The sequence below is a fragment of the Thamnophis elegans genome, chromosome 1, assembly GCF_009769535.1.
Source record: "Thamnophis elegans isolate rThaEle1 chromosome 1, rThaEle1.pri, whole genome shotgun sequence".
Lineage (NCBI taxonomy): Eukaryota > Metazoa > Chordata > Lepidosauria > Squamata > Colubridae > Thamnophis > Thamnophis elegans.
The window spans coordinates 81,520,435-81,539,705 of NC_045541.1; the positions used below are offsets into that span (position 1 = coordinate 81,520,435).

The window sequence follows — 19,271 nt, forward strand, 5'->3', positions numbered from 1 at the left end:
GACAAGTAAAGTCAATGGGGTAACCAGACTTCCTTAATGTCCATGTGATTCACTTACCAACTGCAGTGATTTGCTTAATAACCATAGCAAAAGTGTCTCAGAAAATAATGGAAAATTCTGGTTCCAACTATGGTTGTAAATTGAGGATTACCTGTACAACATTCAATTAATGTAGCCTTTTGCGGCTCAGTCACAAAACCATAATTCAGCATAATTCACTCTTTGTATATGGTAACACAGCTGCTAGAAAATAACACTTTCCAGAAGGAGGCGTTGCATTCATTGCTAAATTCTCGCAGACAGCATCCATGTGATGTGCCCAGGATTTTCCATTTGATTTTAAAGTGTCTCAAATAAAGTGTAGAGTAGAAGAACATAAAGACACGCTCCATGTACAATGATTCAGCCATACAAAGCGATAATGAAAATTATGTAATTTATTTCAATGTGTCAAGCACAAATTGTCCCCTAACACGGGAACATCACAAAGAACATAGTTAAAAATCTGGAAACATTTACATTGAAAGTTAGCCCCAGACTGGCAACACCACTAAATATTTTAGGCTGTATACATACATACATACCTAAATATATATATATATATACTGCTATATATATATAGCAGTACTTACCACTTGGAATTACTTCAGGCCAGAAAAGAAAAGCTTAGTACTGGCTGCATTTCTACATAAAATATTGCAAATCTTTTAAAAATGGTGTAAAAATAGGAAGGACTATCAACAGATTCGGAGGATGCAGTGGCAAACCCTTACTATAAATGTACCTAAGTGCACACAAGATTTTGAAGATGCCTTCAATCAGTCAGTCAGCCCTATGCAGGATAGTGGGATATTATGTAATACTGTACCAGCAATCATTTTTGATAGAAAATACAGGGAAGCCGAGCAAATTGATTGCATGTAATCATTTTAGAAATATGTAGAAGCAGTGATTTGCAACTGCTCGGGTATTTGTCTTGTGTGCTTCAATAGATAAAAGGTCTCTGGGTGGCAAAGGGAATCCTAGTGAATCCCAGGGATTTTGTGACATACAAAATTACCTATAGACACAGTGCTTACATGCTCATCTCAAAATAATGATACAGTTCAGTGAAATTGTTTTCTATAACACTTATTATGTCTCAATTGTGTGTGTGTGTGTGTTTGTGTGTGTTTGTGTGTGTGTGTGTGTTGTTGGTGTGTGACAGCTATCTTAGGTATGCTGCAAAATCCAGATGAGTAAGGTTTTCTGTATCTTGGCTGCTTTTCAGAAAAACATCTGGATTTTTGTAGCCCAAATTAAAACAGAAAACTGACACACAAGCAGGCCTATTTGGCTCACTGACATAATTAGGGCATTAGCTAATTGCACCTCGAAGGCCTCCAATTTCCTAAAAGTGGCAGGCTATAAGAAATTGCACGTATTTGTGGAATGTGATGTGCTATTCGTAGGGATTTTAGATGTGACAGCACACCCAAAAGACCCAAGAACTGTGCTGTCTATACCCATTGGCTGAATTTTCACATGGTTGCTTAATGTATGCAAATTAACTGATTCCGGAAGACATTTTAAAGGATGCTAAAATGTCCTCCCTTAACAAGAGAAGAGCTAAAAAACAAGTCAGTGGGACCATTTACAAAAGAAGTAGATGCATACATGCTTCAAAGGATATACCAATACTGGCTGGTAACGCTTAACTGCGTCAGAAAAATGACAAGACATAGAAACAAAATTGCACAATTAAAGCTACATTTGGCTTCAGCATTAAGGCCCATACAGGTAAAGAGGTCCTTGTGAATGTACATGGAAAAAGGCAATGACATTGATCGTAAGAACAAAACTATGCAGGTTCCCTGCCTACCTGGCTCTCTCTCTTTCGCGCTCTCTCTCTCCTCTCTCTTCTCTCTCTTCCTTCCACTCCTGGTTGTGTATTAAAGTGCTTGGTGCCTCAAAGGGCCCCTTGCAATTAAGTCTCCCCTTTTCTACAGCTCCTCACTTTTATTGCTGCCCAATGCAGTGTTTTATTTGAAGACATAATTAATGAAGAGCTGACAAGTTAGAAAGATGCAGAGAAGAAACCAACACCGGGACTCCACAAGATTTTGGGGTAAGCCCCTCCTGTAGAGAGATTCCTTGCTCAGCGCAGTGAGGTTTCTGGAAGGAAAAAAAAATATCAAGCGATTACTATTCAAATAACCAATGGTTACTGACAGATACAGATCCTACACAAAAAGCAAAGCATCCATGCAGAATTAAACCCTAGACACATACTTTCTCCCACGCTTTTTAGATAAACCTAAAATGTCACACTTTCATGGTTGCTCTATTCACCATCTCTAATCTTTGCAGCAAAGTTGAATAGGCTGCCCCTTCCCCAAAGTATTTCTAAAAGCATGCCACTTCCATTTGACTGGATTCATATAACATGCTCAGTCAACCTATGCCAGTGATGGCTAACCTTTTTGTCGTCGTGTGCCAAAAGTGCGCGTGCGTGCCTGCACCCATAATGCAATGCACACACGACCCCCCCGCGCTCTCCCCCACATGCACGTGCGGCAGAGACCCGAAGACCAGCTGGCTGGCGGGAGGTGTGCGCATGCTCAATGGAGCTGGGCTGGGGTGACGGCTGGTGTTCTTGCAGAGGGCTCTGCGTGCCATTTGTGGCACGCGTGCCATAGGTTCACCTTCACGGACCTATGCTTTCTTTATGGTTCACAGGTTGTATGAACCCTTGCCAGTGTGAATTATAAACCACAGTTTAGGATTTTGTGCCAACTATTTTCATTCCTCAAGCACATAATGGAGCACCCGCTGCGAACATTTTTTCTGATATCTGCCAGGCTCTCTGCCTCATAGTTTTTTTCCACTTGAATTTTATTTTATTTTTAAATCCATAGATGAGCCATGGTGGGTAGCTGTTGCCAGGGCTTTGCTTGAAACCGTCCAAAATAATCAAGGTAAATAGTTTGTCCTTTGCTAAACCTAGCTTGGCAGCCATTTTGCAAGTGAATGAGAACCTCCACAACTGATTCTTTTTTCATACAAGCATTGCATTCCTAATGAAATATCATACTTATGTATGTCCTGCTGGGCTCTCTGGAGTGATAAGACAGCAGTATGAATTTCCTTCAAGTGGCTGGTTTCCTTCCCACATTGAGTACATGGGCTTCCAAGGCCTGTGTGAAATGATAAATTAAGTGATAGGATTTCACAATGTGATTTGGAAAAAAGAAAGGAATCCGCTGCTACATTTTTCATTTTTTAAATTTCCCTTCTCTGTAGAACAGGGGTGTCAAAATTGTGGCATCACGTTTTCATCACCTGACGTAATGCAACTCCCCCCCCCTTTGGTAAAATGGGGGTGGGCATGGCAAGCACATGATGCATCTGGTCCTCAGCCCACGAGTTTGACCCCCCTGCTGTAGAGGATTTGCTTATACATAATAAAAGGCAATATAAAAATTGGAATGGACCACAAAACTAATTTTAAATTCACTGGACACTGATATTATTCTAGGTCTTGCAAATAGCAGTGTCCCTAACAAGCCATGATGTGTCGAAATGATACTTGTATGATGCCATTGCTCAAATTATGCAATTATGCAGTTGGGTCATGGCAGCTGATGTATGTAAGTGATGTTATATGTACATGCCATGATTTTTAACCAGTCCCCCCCACTGATACACTGATCATAGATCTATTCAAAGAAAAGACCCAGATATACCTTTTGCAGATCAGAATGGGACAAATCACCATGGCCAACTCACCATGGCCCACTCTGTGGCCATCTTGCAGTGGGGATAACTCAACGTGATGTTATCTGCCACTGGTTTTTTTTAACATTATTTCCACTGACAAAAATGGAAAGTATGTAGAAGAAACAGTGGCGGTTAACATTCATCACATTGAGTTATCCCATGGGGTGATTGTCCTGTGGTGAGTTGTCTTAAAGAGTCTTGTAGGCTCCTCTATCCTCAAAAACCTGGGCCAAATGTAGCATACAAATTACCTCACAAAAACAGACACAATGAAGTGCATGTTTTGAACCTTAGAAGGGGGAAAGGACCAGGTTTTAAATTTTTCCCTTTTTATTTTTATTTACAAACATACAAAATACGCACAAACAGAACTTAGACGTACACTACATCTACACAATACAGTGCAAACAGGAACTTCCTGTTCTTTCTAATAGCAATTTCAAATCAATACAATTCTTATGTTATTTCCCCATCTAATATATTTCATTTGCGTTTCACCATTTTTAACCCCAGGTTTTAAATTTTTCTAAAGGTTCTAAATGTACTAAAAGATCATATTATAAACACTGCTATCTCATTAAAATATTAGCTTGTCTAATTTATGGTATTTATTCTAGAGACCACAAATCAACATAGCACACTAGAAGTGCTTTCCTCAAGCTAGTGCTTTCCAGATACACTAAGACTTCAACAAATAAAAGACCAGATTGGCTGAAAACTATGGGAATTGACAACAAATGTACATGGAATGGAGTAGGTTGGGAAGATGATGTAAAGCATTAAAAAGACGTTTCAAAAATCTATTTTGGCCTCTGACACTTGAAACCAAGAATATATTTTTTAATCCAGCCAATTTATTGCTAACTTTTTAAAAAAATGGGTTATTTCATGTTATTCAGTGAGCACTATGCCCTAGATAAAATAGCTGAGCTTTCCTTAAAAGTAGTGCCTTTCAGATACATATAATTTTCATTGCCCCAAAATAGCATTGTGAAGTCACTAGGCTGAGAAGGCTGAGGAACTATTGTGACATATCAACAGATCTTAGGGCAATATTACAAACTGCAAAATACAGTACTTGCCTTCATCATCTGAGAGTTCCTGCACAGACTCGGGCGTTGAACAGCTACTTTCGGTGGTATTCTGACTGTTGTTGGAGGGTTGATCACTGGCTTTGCGGTGTCGACTCTGAATGTAAAGAAATACCGAATAGCTCATAAGATACAAGCCACAGTAGAGACTTTAGGTATGCTATAAAATTTAAGAATTAGCGCACATTTGGACTGACTCTCCTGTATTGGAGATTGCTTGTCAAATTATGAGCTGAAATAAGTGTTTTCTTGATGGGCTGTTGAGATTTGCTACATTATGGCACTAGAAATCTACACTTGAACAATGGAAGCACTATAAGTGGAAGCTTGCAACAACATATTATAGCACAGCCTGATTAAAGAGGATTATAGCTAACCTTCCCTGCAGGATACCCAGTTTCGTTTTTCTTTCTTCCATTTTTGTTTTTCTAAGGTATCAATATTTGTAGATCCTGAAATATTTTCCCTTTAAATTTTATTTGTATTTCACATTTTGTACCCGCTTGCCACCTTAAGCTGTACAAATCTTTTCCCAAATGATTCTGGTGAAGCTTCAAAGGTGTGGTGAGGAGAATTTTTTCCCAATAAGCTATGTAAACATACCAGTTTTAAAATCCTGCATATCAACCACTTACTGGTATTATACTGTCTAACTGGCATTCTTCTTGCATTTATGTTGAGATTACATAATTTCACAGTATTCCACAGTATTCCATTTTTGCTTCAGAATGGACTCATGGTGAATTGGTTTGACTTTTCACCATTCTGGAAACAGACTGGAGAAAAGTATTCCAATTTTTCAAATATTTTGGAAAATGCACACTGCCAGCAGAGCTAGTTACTAATTTACCTTGTGTCGTGCTACTTGGTTACCGATGCACATGTTCTTGTGAGTTGACATTCTGTTGGGTAAGTGCCTCTGCATGGTTTGAAGTACACCGTCCTTCTCATACTGGGCGATATCATTTAAAGGATCCCAAGGACTTAAACTTTAACAAAAAAGAAGCTTATGAAAATCCACCAGATTACAATTAGTAATACACATGCTCATTGCTGAACTCAGGTGGATCAGAAAAGATCACTTTAAACCAGATGAGTGATCTTTAGGGCGTAAGACCATATTAAAAAATGAGCAACAATGTTATTCAAAAAAAGGCATCATTAAGTACATGATTAACTGTAACTCAATAAGCAACAGCATAATATTAATTTAAATTTATGGTGATCCAGTCACATCAATGTTATAATTAGTCACCTACAACAGAGGAAAAGGTAAAAGACACTGATCAATTTATAAGGTATATTGCAAGAGATGATAAATGCAATATCTAAAAAGAACAAAATACTTCCAATGGTTCATTTTCAGTACTTTTCAGATTGTGAAACTTGTTGATTTAACAAAAAAAAAGGCGCTTGGATCAAGAGACAAAGCTCTAGTGATTGAAAACTGGCTGTATTCAAGTGAACTTTTTGTTGTTGTTACTGCAAGATTCCCACAAAAGTCCATCAAATTCTTGAACATGGAACACAATTTGAAAATTATAAGTCACTCACTCTTCATATTTGTAGTGCCATTCATTTGTGGTAGCATTGTGCCAAAAAAGCAAGGGGTTCCACTCTGTTCCGTTTTCCTTCCGTTCTCGTGCTACATTTCTCTGTTCCTCTTCCAACACAAACTTTTCTTGAGTGGCCTTGTGCTGGTCTTCTTTGCCGATTGCACTGGTTACATGCTGCCAGAGTCTGAAAACAGTCAAACATTAAGTTAGTAGGCCAGCATAGCCATATAGTTCAGTGGAAACAAAAGAGACATGGAAACTTGGTTAAGTAATGTTATTGAACCTTCTGAACTGCCAGAAGATGCATACAGAAGTCATCAGTAAACAACTAATCATTCTGCAACAATACAAAGATACAACAGGATTGAATGCATGTTATTTACAACCGGTCCCTATAGTTCCAGCCCAGCTACAGATTATGAAGATCCCCCAGCATCTTTGGCCTTTCAAATGCTCACTCATGCTTTGATCATCTTGTGCAATACACCATGTATGTATCTGCCCTTGAAAATCACTTTGAAGCTACACCTGACCCAGAATGTGGTGGTGTGGGAAATTATGCTGCATTGGTTACCAGTTGTTTCTAGGTGCAATTCAACTGTTAACAGAATAACAGAGTTGGAAGGGACCTTTGAGGTAGGAAACGCTATACCATTTCAGAAAAATGAGTGTCCAATTTCTTCTTTAAAACTTCCAGTGTTGGAACATTCACAACTTCCGGAGGCAAGTTGTTCCACTGATTAATTGTGCTAACTGCCAGGAAATTTATCCTTAATTCTAGGTTGCTTCTCTCCTTGATAAGTTTTCATCTACTGCTTCTTGTCCTGACTTCAAGTGATTTGGAGAATAGCTTGATTCCTCCTTCTTTGTGGCAACCCCTGAGATATTGGAACACTGCTATCTTGTCACCCCTACTCCTTCTTTTAATTAAACTAGACATACCCAATTCCAGCAACTGTTCTTTATGTTTTAGCCTCCAGTCCCCTAATCACTTTTGTTGTTCTTTTCCGCACTCTTTCTAGAGTCTCAACATCTTTTTTACATCATGGCGACCAAAATTGGATGCAGTATTCCAAGTAATACTTGTTGGTTAACATCCATAAATTATATATGTATTTCTATGGTATTTAAAATAATTATCTAAAGGACCATCTGTCTTCTATATTTTCTGACCAGCCTGTTCAATCAAAGCAGAGTTGACATATTCTAGATCCCTTCAACTGAACTTTGATGGAAAATGTGCCTTCTTTATCACAGCATCTGGCCCTTGGTACACAATCTTCCCCTAGAGACATTGGCCTTCAACTTGACTCCCCTTGAAAGAGCTCTGAAATCTTGGCTCTTCACCTAGGCCTTGGCTTAGAGCAGGGATGTCAAACTGGTGGGCCAGATGTGTCACGTGCAGGCGATGCCCACCTTAGTTCCGCGAATGAGAATTTTTTTGCAAAATGTCACATGACGGCAACGTAACACAGTGAGTTTGACACATGTGGGTTAGAGTGATAGATAGGCTCTGTATGTTTTATTTGTTTTGAATATGTTTTTCCTCCAGGTGTTTGGGTTTTTAGGACGTATTTTAGAGTTAATTTTACTGTGTGCTGTCCAGAGTCACTATAATCTTGGGCAATCTTATACAATTAATAAAATAAGTAATAAACCTAACCTATTGATAAATTAAGGAATAATTCCATTTGTAACAAACCTAGCAGAAGGATTAAAGTACTACATATTAGTCCAATAAAAAAGGAAGATATCTGTAGCTATATATGGCGAAGGTTAAAAACATTTCTACTGCACCAGGAGTGGAGAAACCACCACAAGTTTATTTTTTTCGGAATCATGTTCAAAATACCAATTCATAATCTAATATAACTAGACACGAATCAACTTTTATAAAACTACATTGCCCAAAATGCAATCAAGGGTAGTCAAATTCTTTCCCGTCACCCTCTGACATCAGACTGTCTGCCTTACCTCTCAGATTCAAATTCTGTCTGCTCTTCAAACAAGACAATGTGACGTTTCAGTCTTTGTTTTCGGACTTCACTGGTCGGGTTCCAAAAAATATCCGTACTGCCATTTTTCAAATCATGTATATATACTTCACCATCCTGAAAAAATAAAAAATAAAAAGTTTGTGCCAGTTTCAAACAAGCAGGAGATATCTTGAGACAGGATTAACAACAAAACAAAAGAATTCCATTCTTCTCTATTGACAGAGATTTTTTTTCTCCCTTATTTTCTCCTACATCTTTATTTCCTCCACTGATTAATTATAAATGATTACATATTTGGGATGGGAGCCTATCTTATATTATTTTGATAAATCCCATATACTTGGTGTCACATATCTGGGTTATTCATTACAAAAAAACCCAATGTGGTAATTCTCGAGTTATGACTGCAGTCGGGGCTGGGAATGCTTTACTAAGCAATATAGGTTATGAAGTGTGATGTTAATCACTGCATCGCTTAGCAACAGCAATTCAGGGAGTCCCAGTAACCCATCCAAAAGCTGCAATTGGTCCAGAATCCAGCAGCTTGAACTATTATAGACATACCTTGGGATGCTCCAATTACACCTTTGCTTCATAAGCGGCACTGGCACCCAATAGGTTTCTTGGTGCAATTCAAGGTATGGTTACAGGCAGTCCTCGACTTACAACAGTTCGCTCAGTGACCATTCAAAATTACAACGGCACTGAAAAAAGTGACTTATGACAGCTTTTTGTATTTATGACCGTTGCAGTATCCCCATTGCCATGTGATTTAAATTCAGATGCTTGGTTCATATTTATGACAGTAGTCTCAGTATGCCATGATCTCCTTTTGTGACTTCCTAACAAGCAAATCAACGAGGAAACCAGATTCACTTAACAACCGAATTGCTAATTTAACACCTCATAAAATGAGGCAAAACTCATCTAACAAATTTATCACTTAGCAAGCCAAATTTTGGGCTCACCTGTGGTCGTATGTTGAGGACTACCTGTATTAACAATAAGGCTTTCACAGCATGGGCCTCAATGTTTGAGGGAATGCCATTTTCTGATTTTCTCTATTAGACAGGTGGGAGGGGCATGTTCTAGGTCAGTGACGGCTAATTTATTTTTTGTCGTGTGATGATAGCAGGCACACACACTTGCTGGCACTCATAATGCAATGCCCATGTGATCCCCTGCGCTCCCTGCCCCATGTGCATGTGTGCGTGACCCCCACCCCACGCCCCATTTTGGGCCTAGTGGACTTCCACGAAGCTTCCTGGAACCAAAAACAGGCTGCTTCCCCCCCACCCCCTGCGCATGCACACATGACCCACCCCCCATGCATGCACGCACATCTCCCGCATGCGCCCAGCCCCCTGTGCATCCGGGGCAGAGACCTGAAATTCAGCTGGCTACCAGGAGGCATGCACACATGCACAGTCGAGCTGAGCTGGGGCGACGGCTCTGTGTGCCACCTGTGGCACATGTGCTATAGGTTCATCATCATGGCTCTAGGTTTTATCTGTTAAAATGTATAACCTGGCAAGCCTGTGTTCTCCACTCTTTAGAACATTCATTTTCTCAAAAATAGATTAGTCTAAACACTGCTGGCCTTCCACAAAGACCCGAAGACTCAATTCTTCTCTAAGGTGGGAGGTCAGGAAGTGTTGAATTTGTGAGTTATATGAATGTGTTGTTTGAACGGGTTGTTTTTTTTCTTTGCTTTTTGAAATGTTCTATTTTTTTAAGTTTGTGATTGCTCTGATATTTTGTTTTGTTGCCCATCATAAGGTGAGTGGGCAGCCATATAAATATTACTAGTAGTAGCTATAGTTCTTATGCCTGTCAGAACGAAAGGAAAGCAAATGGTAGGGGCATTACCATTTCAAAGACAATCTATATAGTCTGTTAACTCAGGCAAAGCCCTCCAATTTAGGATTCATCATATGAAAGTTATACTTAGGAAGCTGAAGTGTTCAAGATCTGTGCTGACCTTCCAGGAAGCGTGTGAATTACTATAACTAACTCCCACACTGGATTTTGGTTGATGTTCATTTATTACATGGAAACTAAAGTTAAGATTTCAGAATTTGGGCTAGCAAAGACAACAAGCACAGATAGATCTACACCTATACAGCTGTTTGATGCAATGTTATTCCACTTGTTTTTCTTTTAAACTGAGTTCTCTTCTTGGAAGCATCATGGAACACAGCATTCCAATGGTAGCTCTTCAATTCATATATGCATTTTAAAACTGTCATTAAAGAATATTACGATTTCTTACCCAGTGTCCATCAAGATTTGCCAGCACTTCTTCTCCTGATTTAATCTTCCCTGAAATTTGATTAATGCTTGTACTGCCACCAAAAAATGGCTAAGGAATGTAAAGGGAAGAAAAAACGATTTCAGTCCAGAAAGAGTGAGAATTTGGCCGAGAACACAAATGTGTCTAGATAGGTAACTAAAATATAATTTCTCTAGAATTCCAGGGAAAATTAAGTCTATATTGTTTCTGATACCAAAATATAGATCAAACAGACAAACTTTTCAGCTAGTGACATGAAGTACTTAATTTGATTATTTTAGTATGTACTTGAAACACCAGTCAAATTTTTTCTGAATACTGTTTGGAGAACACCAAATGTGCACCAACCAAGGGAAACTCTTCTGCGAATGCACATTCAAATTCTATAATGAATGTAAGGCCCATTACTGATAGTCAAAGAGACTCTTGGGGATCATAGTAATTATTAGTAGGCTATACAAAGGCATAAAAGTTAAAACTTCCATAAAAATTACAATAAAACCTCAAATAAAAAACAAATCAACGTTATTATTGAGAAAGCATTGGGATGATTTTTAAAACCAGCCCTGTGAAATTCACATAAGGAGATAAAATTGGAACCGGAATGTTGGAGACAAGTTGAAAATGGAACAGAGTGTCCAATACCTTTAATTTGAATTCCAGTTCTGCCCGATAATTGCTTTTTTCACACTCAATAGTAACTTTTCCTCCAAGTTCCATTGTCATGGTACCATACAGAATTCCTAGAAACAGAAAAAAATACAACTATTAGCAGAGCTTCAATTATGCAGAGATTACATACATCAACCTATAAAGGCAGCCCTTTTCATTCATTATGACTTACACCAAAGGAAAATGTAAAATACTGATTTAATTTAAAAAATTGGGTTGCAGTAAAATGAAACTAGGTCCTGTTGTCCAGCACATTCAAGCAAAGCATAAACAAGAACTGCTACCACTCATATAGCAAGAACAGGCAGAAAGTTTATCTCCTTCAATCTGTAGAATGCAGGATAATTTCAGATCCCTGAACCCATCACTGCTACACTGCTTTCTGTTTGGAAGAGGTTTTCTTGATCACAAAGCAACAAATGCTCAGTGCAAATTCAATCCTTGCTGCCTCTATAGCTCAATATGTATTTTCTGATGGCATTCGGTTATCTTCATTTGTATACTGTAACCATTTTTTTGGAAATAGCGTATTTACAACTTATGTTAAATTTCTCAATTTGTACAAACTCAATTGCATTGCATTTGGACATGTATAGGTAAATCCCCAAGCTACTGCCTTTTTCAAATAATTTTGTAGAAGACATTTCAACAGATGTAATTTGCATCCTAGAGAAATATTAAGGCACGGAAGCTATCTTTTGCACAGTCTTGCATCACATTATTCCAAATTCAGATTACTTTTTACCATTTTTGCAATTAAACATAACTGGTGGGTGACAAGGCATTGTATGTTATAGGTTTTTAAAAAACAAACAAACAACAGACTCCTACCTCATCCTAATTTCCTACATACTGTAGCTAGAAAAACTTAATGAGGATCTTTTAAAGGAAGAAAATGGAATCCAAGACAGGAAAGGACATAGCACATACAATCCCCCCCCCTCCAGAATCCCAGCAATGTCCCACCTTTACAGTGTGCATATGGCATTGTAATGACATACTCTTCCCCAGAACTTAGAAATGTGAGTTTAGCTTGGCCGTCCAATAATGCCGAAAGTGAATTACCTGTAGAAACAGATGAATACAAATGGCATGATAGTCGCTCTTAAAATTGAACAAGGGAAACAAGAGATACAAATTATCTAGATTAAGAAAAAACAACTTTTTGAAAAACATCCTTGATGGACATGTTTTTTAAGCAGATACAATATACCCATTTTTTATTATTTTCTTTTAAGGGATGTGTGAAAAGTGACTCTCCATATTTTTTTCCTCTAAGAACAAATTGCAATATGTCTATGCATACAAAAGCACCTCTACATGTTAAAATTTAGCAATATGCTTTATTCCTACATACACTGGCATCAAAGTTGATTTTGGCTTTAGAAAAAAGGCAAATCAAGTGTTATGCCTATCATAATTCTTCTCCAGCTGCATTCACATTTAATGCTAGGCAGGGTTTCGTTTCAATTATGATTTGTTGAACAATTTGAAATGGCCTAGTTGCCCTAAGAGGTGGGTTTTATGAGACACTAAGTCAAAATCAAGCAACCCACATGGTGGTTTACCAACATGTATGAACTAGAGAGCTTTGTCCGTCTGATGAGATGCCTTACCATAAAATTTTGATTTGGCTAGAATGCTGCCAGTAATACAAAACCCATCCTTCCTATTACTGACATGAAAGGCCGATACTGGAGGATGATGAGAAACCTGCAATGGAAGGCAATAAAGTAAAAAAAAAAAACATGTACAAAGTTTTGCTATATAGCTAAATAGCATTAGTATAGAAGGAAGCCTCAGATTTACCTGTTCTGCTATGTAAAATGTGTGACTGTTTGTCTGTGGATGAAACCAACAACAACGAAAAGTCTCTCCCAAAATGGGATTGTATGGCTTTTTTATTCCCTGGAAGACATGAATTTAATAACATTAGAACCACAGTTAAATAAATCTCCTGGAATGAGTTTCCAAACGTGTGACTGATATTAATGAAAATCATTTATACATGTTCATAATAACGCTCATGAGGTAAGCTGGTCTGAGAGAGAGCATGAATACTATCAAAATACTAAGTGGAGATAAGAATTGAATGTCACTGGTCTTGGCTATCACTGGGCATTTTAACTGCAGTTGTATATAGATTCTGCATTCTAATCCCCTTGGAAACATCTTTTTAATTCAGATAGCAGTGCGGATCTTCCTTCTAGGAAGATAAAAAGTTGTTTTCTACCGAGTCTGTCCAAGACAAAACTGATAGCAGCTCTCTCAAGGCTTTCCGACACATATTTTTCAAATTCATCTAAGGCTAAACCACACATAATTACTTATCTTCTATACAAAAAGCATGTGCTCCAACTCTGAGCTATCCTTTCACCTTACCATCTAAGGTCAGGTATTCTAATGCAAGACTTGTGCTGATAGTCAAAATGGATTTAGGTCTATGAGATCAGATGCAACCTGAGAGCACCATGCACATCCAAGACCACTTCACACATTTGGTGTACTTTCTAATTTTACTTAGTGTGATTTAAATATTCCAATGTTATTTTTATAGACAGAAACCCATCCCAAGATAGCTCGTGAATAAGTAGACATTTTTTAAAAGGATAACCCTACAAGCATAAAGCTCTAAAATGTTTAAATCCAGTTGAATTCCAGATGTAAATTGGACAGGGAAATAAAACTTATTCAGGGGAATTCTTAAGCAAAGAAATGGTGTTTAAGGACTTCCTTTAAAATGGTAGTGATGCTACCTGGAAAATTCCATGGCCGATCCCTAATAACATTCTTTAAGATTTGTAAATCTTTAATACAGTTTACAATTCTTTTGAATAAAGCATAAAGAAAGGAACACTGTACTATACTGTCATACCTTTGGCTTTTTATAAAAGCCTGATAGGTACCATCTCAAGACTTGCTTGATTCGACAGTATGAATCTTCTTCAAGAGCAGCTCTGCAGGAAGAATTAAAATGACCATTTCAGTTATTCCTTCATATGTGTGACATGAGCTGCAGGCTTTATTGGCACAAAAGGTATTATTTTCATTTTTTAAATTTATACAGTTGCTGGATTATGAGATGGATGGCACATAAATTTAATAGATAAATCAAACTTATCATGAAGTAAGATTGGATGTAAAGCTGCAGAAAAAAAAGGGAGAACAAAGTATGGCACATTTCAACTGCCTCTTTCAAATATTCAGAGTGACAAGTTAAGAGACAAGAGCGATCACATTTTCAATGCATAGCTACAGAATTCACAGAGTTCTTATACAGTAAATGCTTATATGTCCGGATACCTTTGAATATCTGAGATTTGATTAGTTCCATCATTAGATAAGGAAGACCATTGAACCCAGTATTCTGGAACTTATCATTTTTCTTTTTTGTAGAATTATTTTTGAGTTTATAACATTTATAACATGTTGCCTCTGACATTTGTAAGAGATTTGATAACAGGAATATTGAGATACTTTATTCATTTACCTCTTTAAAATAACCATATGAGATTTTGGAAGATTTCAAAAATAAGATCATGGAAATCTCAGTAGATGTAATGATTTAATGAGCTATTATTGGTTTTTTTAAAAGAAACTATTATTTGGAACTTGCAGAGATTCCACAATATCACTATACGAAAATGTTGCTAAATTGGTTGAGAAGGAAATGGGCTGTGGGGTTTGCAATATCCCATTTATTATTTTCATTATTTTATTTATTATACCTGCACTTTCTATTTATTAACCGACTTAGCATTTTGGTCTTGAACAGAAGACTTTGATAGGTTTATTGTATTTTTAACTGCTAACTTTTGATACTGTATTTACAAGACCAAATTGTTGTTAATGAAGAAATAGAATACAAATTGTTGATCTTGTGTTTTACTGCAGGAAATAGTCACTATGCCCAAAGTATTTCAGAATTTATATTTCTCAATGCTGTTTTTAATGTGTCATAAATCTGAATATATTTCACTCTAGCAAAGGACATGAAATTAAGTGCTGATTTATCAATCAACAACATTGAGGATATTTCCGCCCTTTTTTCTCATTGCATTTCCCATTGTTTTCATAAACCACTTTTGCTTAAAGATCACTGGGACACATAGCTGGCATGGTTTACTTCCTATATTATCAGAGACATCTTTTAATTATACAAATATCCCAGTTTTAGCTATTTCTTGTTCAGTTGCTAAGTCATGTCCAACTCTTTGTGACCACCATGAACCACAGCATGCCCCCCTCTGCTCCACTGTATCCAGGCGGCTGCCCAAATCCATGTTCAGTGTGTTGATGGCACTATCTAACCATCTCATCTATTGGGACCCCATTCTCCTTTTGCCTTCAATCTTTCCCAACATCAGAGTCTTTTCCAATGAGCTCTTCTCAACTATATGAGCTTCAGCTTCAGTATCTGTCCTTCCAAAGAACAGTCAGGGTTTATTTCCTTTAGGAGTTCTAGCCATATGGTTACTCTTATACATCATCTCATAGATACGCACTTTCCAGCTATAAAGCTGCTACTTACTGGGAAAGTAGATCAGCATGGTAGTAATAATCAGAAAGTTTGTTGAGGAAGGAGCGTGGCTCTAGGATAAAAGTGGGCAAAACCACACGGGATAAATCCATGCCTGGCCGTAGCTGCTTCAGAAGAATCCACATCAAACTCTTATTTTCGTCAGACACAGTTTCGGTTTGAGAACATTCACCTGTCTGATGAGGAAAATCTTTCGGTAAGATTGAAGCTTTGTTAAAGGGAAAGCAAGAAATTAAAAGGGACAATTTGGCATCAGTTGAAGATGTTCCCTTCCTGCTCTCATATCACTACTGAATAAGAATTCATCAAAGTGGAAGAGTTAGCATCCTTGAAAGATGCCTTCTGTATTATGACATCAGCTTGAAATATAATATTATCCTTTGTTTATGTGAATTCTTGAATATTCTGCTAACATTTTGATTAATAGATCAGCCATCTTGTCTGGGCAAGTTTGCTGTGAGAATCCAGAAATTGATTCTGAGTGGCTGAACATATAGAGATAGTCCTTGACCTATGACCACAATGCACCCAGAATTTTGGTCATAAGTTGTTGCAATCAAGCTTAATTTTATGACTATTTTTATGAATCATCACAGTCAAGTGAAATATTTAGTTAAGCGAACCACAGGGTAATTAAGTGAATCCAAAATATCCAACGGGCACTTTTTTGGTGTTTTCTGCCACAAACCAACAAAAAATATTTTCAAATTGTGGTCACATGACCATGGAATGCTGTAACCAGTCATAAATGGCAGTTGGTTGTCAAATGTCTGAAATGCAATCATGTGATAGTGGGGGGGAGTACCATTGTAACTTCAAGGATGGGCCCTAGGTAGCTTTTTTGAAGTCCATCATAACTATTCATGTTTGTTAAATGAACGCTCTTAAGAAGAGAACTATCTATAACCTAGAATAAGTTATGCAGATCCAGAATCCTTCGCATAGGATGTTTTCTTTAACACTAGCCATAAAACTCAACAGAAACATACATTACTGAGGACAGAGTCCAACATTCATAATAAAAGTGAGTTTTTAGAGCAAGAAGTTTTGCTAGAAACTGTAACTGAGCAATTTGTTTTATTCACACACAGTGCTACAACTTTAGCTGTGACAACAGGGTGGTTATAGGCAGCCCCTTTGCTGTGGAAAACTTCCAAGACATGTGTCCAAGTCTTCCCTAATCTGGTGCCTTCCATAGAGTTGGACTTTAGCCAGGTATTCTTAAGAGCTGCTAGACCGTTGCTGGGCTACAGATTATGGAACCTGAAATCCAGTATATGTAAAGGGATCAGGTTGTAGAAGGCAGTTCTTCTTCTTCTTTTTTTTTTTTGCAAAAAAAGATGAAGTCAGGGTTCCAAATAGCATCCAAAAATAAATCAGAGTCCAAGGCAAAGTATTGCTCAATTTATTAAGAGAGCCATGTTGGCACATCTGGGAAAACCCGAATCTGAAAGCTTCCCGGTTTCCCCCACCTAGTTGAAAGTTCAAGATCTTGCCCCCACACCCACAAGTCCATCATATGGTCCAATCTCCCACTGCCATTCTGGCAGCTCCACCCATCCAATTGCGGTCAGGTGCAGAGGTGCAGAGACAAAGGATGTCCTTGGCTTTATAGAAAGAATTTTGTAATGGCTACATAGTACAACCCCCCCTCCCATTTTCCCACAATAGAAAACGCATAGCAGAATAATAGAATAATATAGAATAATCGAAAGTGTGGCAGATCCAAAAGAAAAGATGGCTGCAGGCCTGACAGCCTGCTTCTAGGAATCATACAGCTTCAAGCAGCCAGCCTGACTGGAACAAGCTTGCACATCTCTCGCACCAATATTGATCTGTAAAATGCCGCTCCTTGAGCAAGTTCACTGCAGGTATTTAAGCAGTGTGCCACGCGCCAAACAGTAGAATTCTGTTTGATAAAAGGAAACATGTCTGCAGTGAGGAATGAAACCTTTCTTTCTCTTATTGATTTTGACTATTTGCCATCCATCTTGGTCCGCCAAAGATAATGGAAATTTCAGACACAGATCCCTGTAACATTGCTATAAGCTATGATGCAAACTGATCTGCCAGCATTTACACCAGCAGCATTTGCATTTTTATTGAGGCACACATCTTGGTATTCCATACCAATACACACACATGCACATCTAAATGGATTGTAAAATCAAGTCCTTTTTGTACAAAACAAGACTTTTAAGATAAATATGTGCCTATTTTTTCCCCACTCTAATATGTCACTACTCCATCAATTTAACAGAATTGTTACCACCTTGAGTAATCTGTATATGAGTGATAAGGAAGTCAACTACATAATTAAAATACCAGAAGCTTAAACTTGTAGAGGAAGGCATACATATTTATATATTTTAATATTCTTCAATGAATTCATCTTAAACTTTATTCAGGCTATAGGTGATTGCCATGGATACATATCTAAACATTTTAGATTTTAAAGAAAACTGGGATTATATTTTCTCAAAGGAGGTGAGAATACACGTAGTCCTTGTTTTACAACCATTTGTTTAATGACGATTCAAAAGTAACATCAGCACTGAAAAAAGTGACTTATGACCATTGCAATATCTCCATGGTCATGTGAACAAAATTTGTATACTTGGCAATTGGCATGCATTTATGCCGGTTGCAGTGTTCCAGATCACCTTTTGCAGTCCTCTGACAAGCAGTCAATGAGTAAGCCAGATTCACTTATCAACCATGTTACTAATTTAACAACTGCAGTGGTTCATTTAACAACTGTAACAAGAAAATCATAAAATTGGGCAAAACTAACTCAACAACTCTTGCTTAGCAACAGAAATTTTGGGCTCAATTGTGGTTGTAAGTCAAGGACTACTTGCAGTTTCTCTGCTCTTTTTCATCAGTGTCTGGAGAAATAAATTGATGCTAATCTTTAAATTAGTCTATGCTCCCCGCAGACATTCATTGCCTCGTGCTGTTCTCTAACTTGCACATCCCATTTTTTTCTCCAAGCCAGTGTCTAAATCATGATATTTGGAGAAGGAGTGGTGTCTGCTGTTCTGTAAGCCACTGTTCTATTCCTTGGTTGAGCGAGAGTGTGCAGATTGCTGACAAGGCATGGTGTGAGTGAAGATGCGCTGAGTGAGGGTACACTGATGTGGGAGACTTATTTCCATTGACTTTGCTTGTTTGAAGTCAGCAGGGAAGGTTGGAAATCACAATCACACAATTGTGGGATGCTGCAAATATCGCAAGTGTAAGACATTTATGCCCAGATCATGATCATGTAGCTGCAGGGTGCTGGGATGGCCAGAACTTTGAGAAATGGTCATAACCACCACTCATTCAGTAATGTCCTGACTTTGAACAATAGCTGAATGA

At 37.8% G+C, this 19,271-nt stretch overlaps 1 protein-coding gene across 2 annotated transcripts in view; it reads right to left on the bottom strand.

The window, feature by feature from the left end:
• Nucleotides 1–419: 419 nt before the first annotated feature.
• The window catches only part of OSBPL5 (oxysterol binding protein like 5), a 127,134-nt gene continuing 108,282 nt past the window's right edge, over nt 420–19,271 (bottom strand). For both annotated transcript variants that reach the window (XM_032224431.1, XM_032224440.1), the window contains 13 exons: nt 15,900–16,084; nt 14,244–14,325; nt 13,178–13,276; nt 12,985–13,081; nt 12,335–12,433; nt 11,342–11,439; nt 10,676–10,765; nt 8,381–8,517; nt 6,405–6,590; nt 5,701–5,839; nt 4,842–4,947; nt 3,074–3,176; nt 420–2,154 (listed from right to left, as the gene is read on the bottom strand). In XM_032224431.1, the coding sequence (XP_032080322.1) occupies nt 2,022–2,154; nt 3,074–3,176; nt 4,842–4,947; nt 5,701–5,839; nt 6,405–6,590; nt 8,381–8,517; nt 10,676–10,765; nt 11,342–11,439; nt 12,335–12,433; nt 12,985–13,081; nt 13,178–13,276; nt 14,244–14,325; nt 15,900–16,084 (1,554 nt within the window). In that variant the 3' untranslated portion in view covers nt 420–2,021. The remainder of the gene's footprint in view (nt 2,155–3,073; nt 3,177–4,841; nt 4,948–5,700; nt 5,840–6,404; nt 6,591–8,380; nt 8,518–10,675; nt 10,766–11,341; nt 11,440–12,334; nt 12,434–12,984; nt 13,082–13,177; nt 13,277–14,243; nt 14,326–15,899; nt 16,085–19,271) is intronic.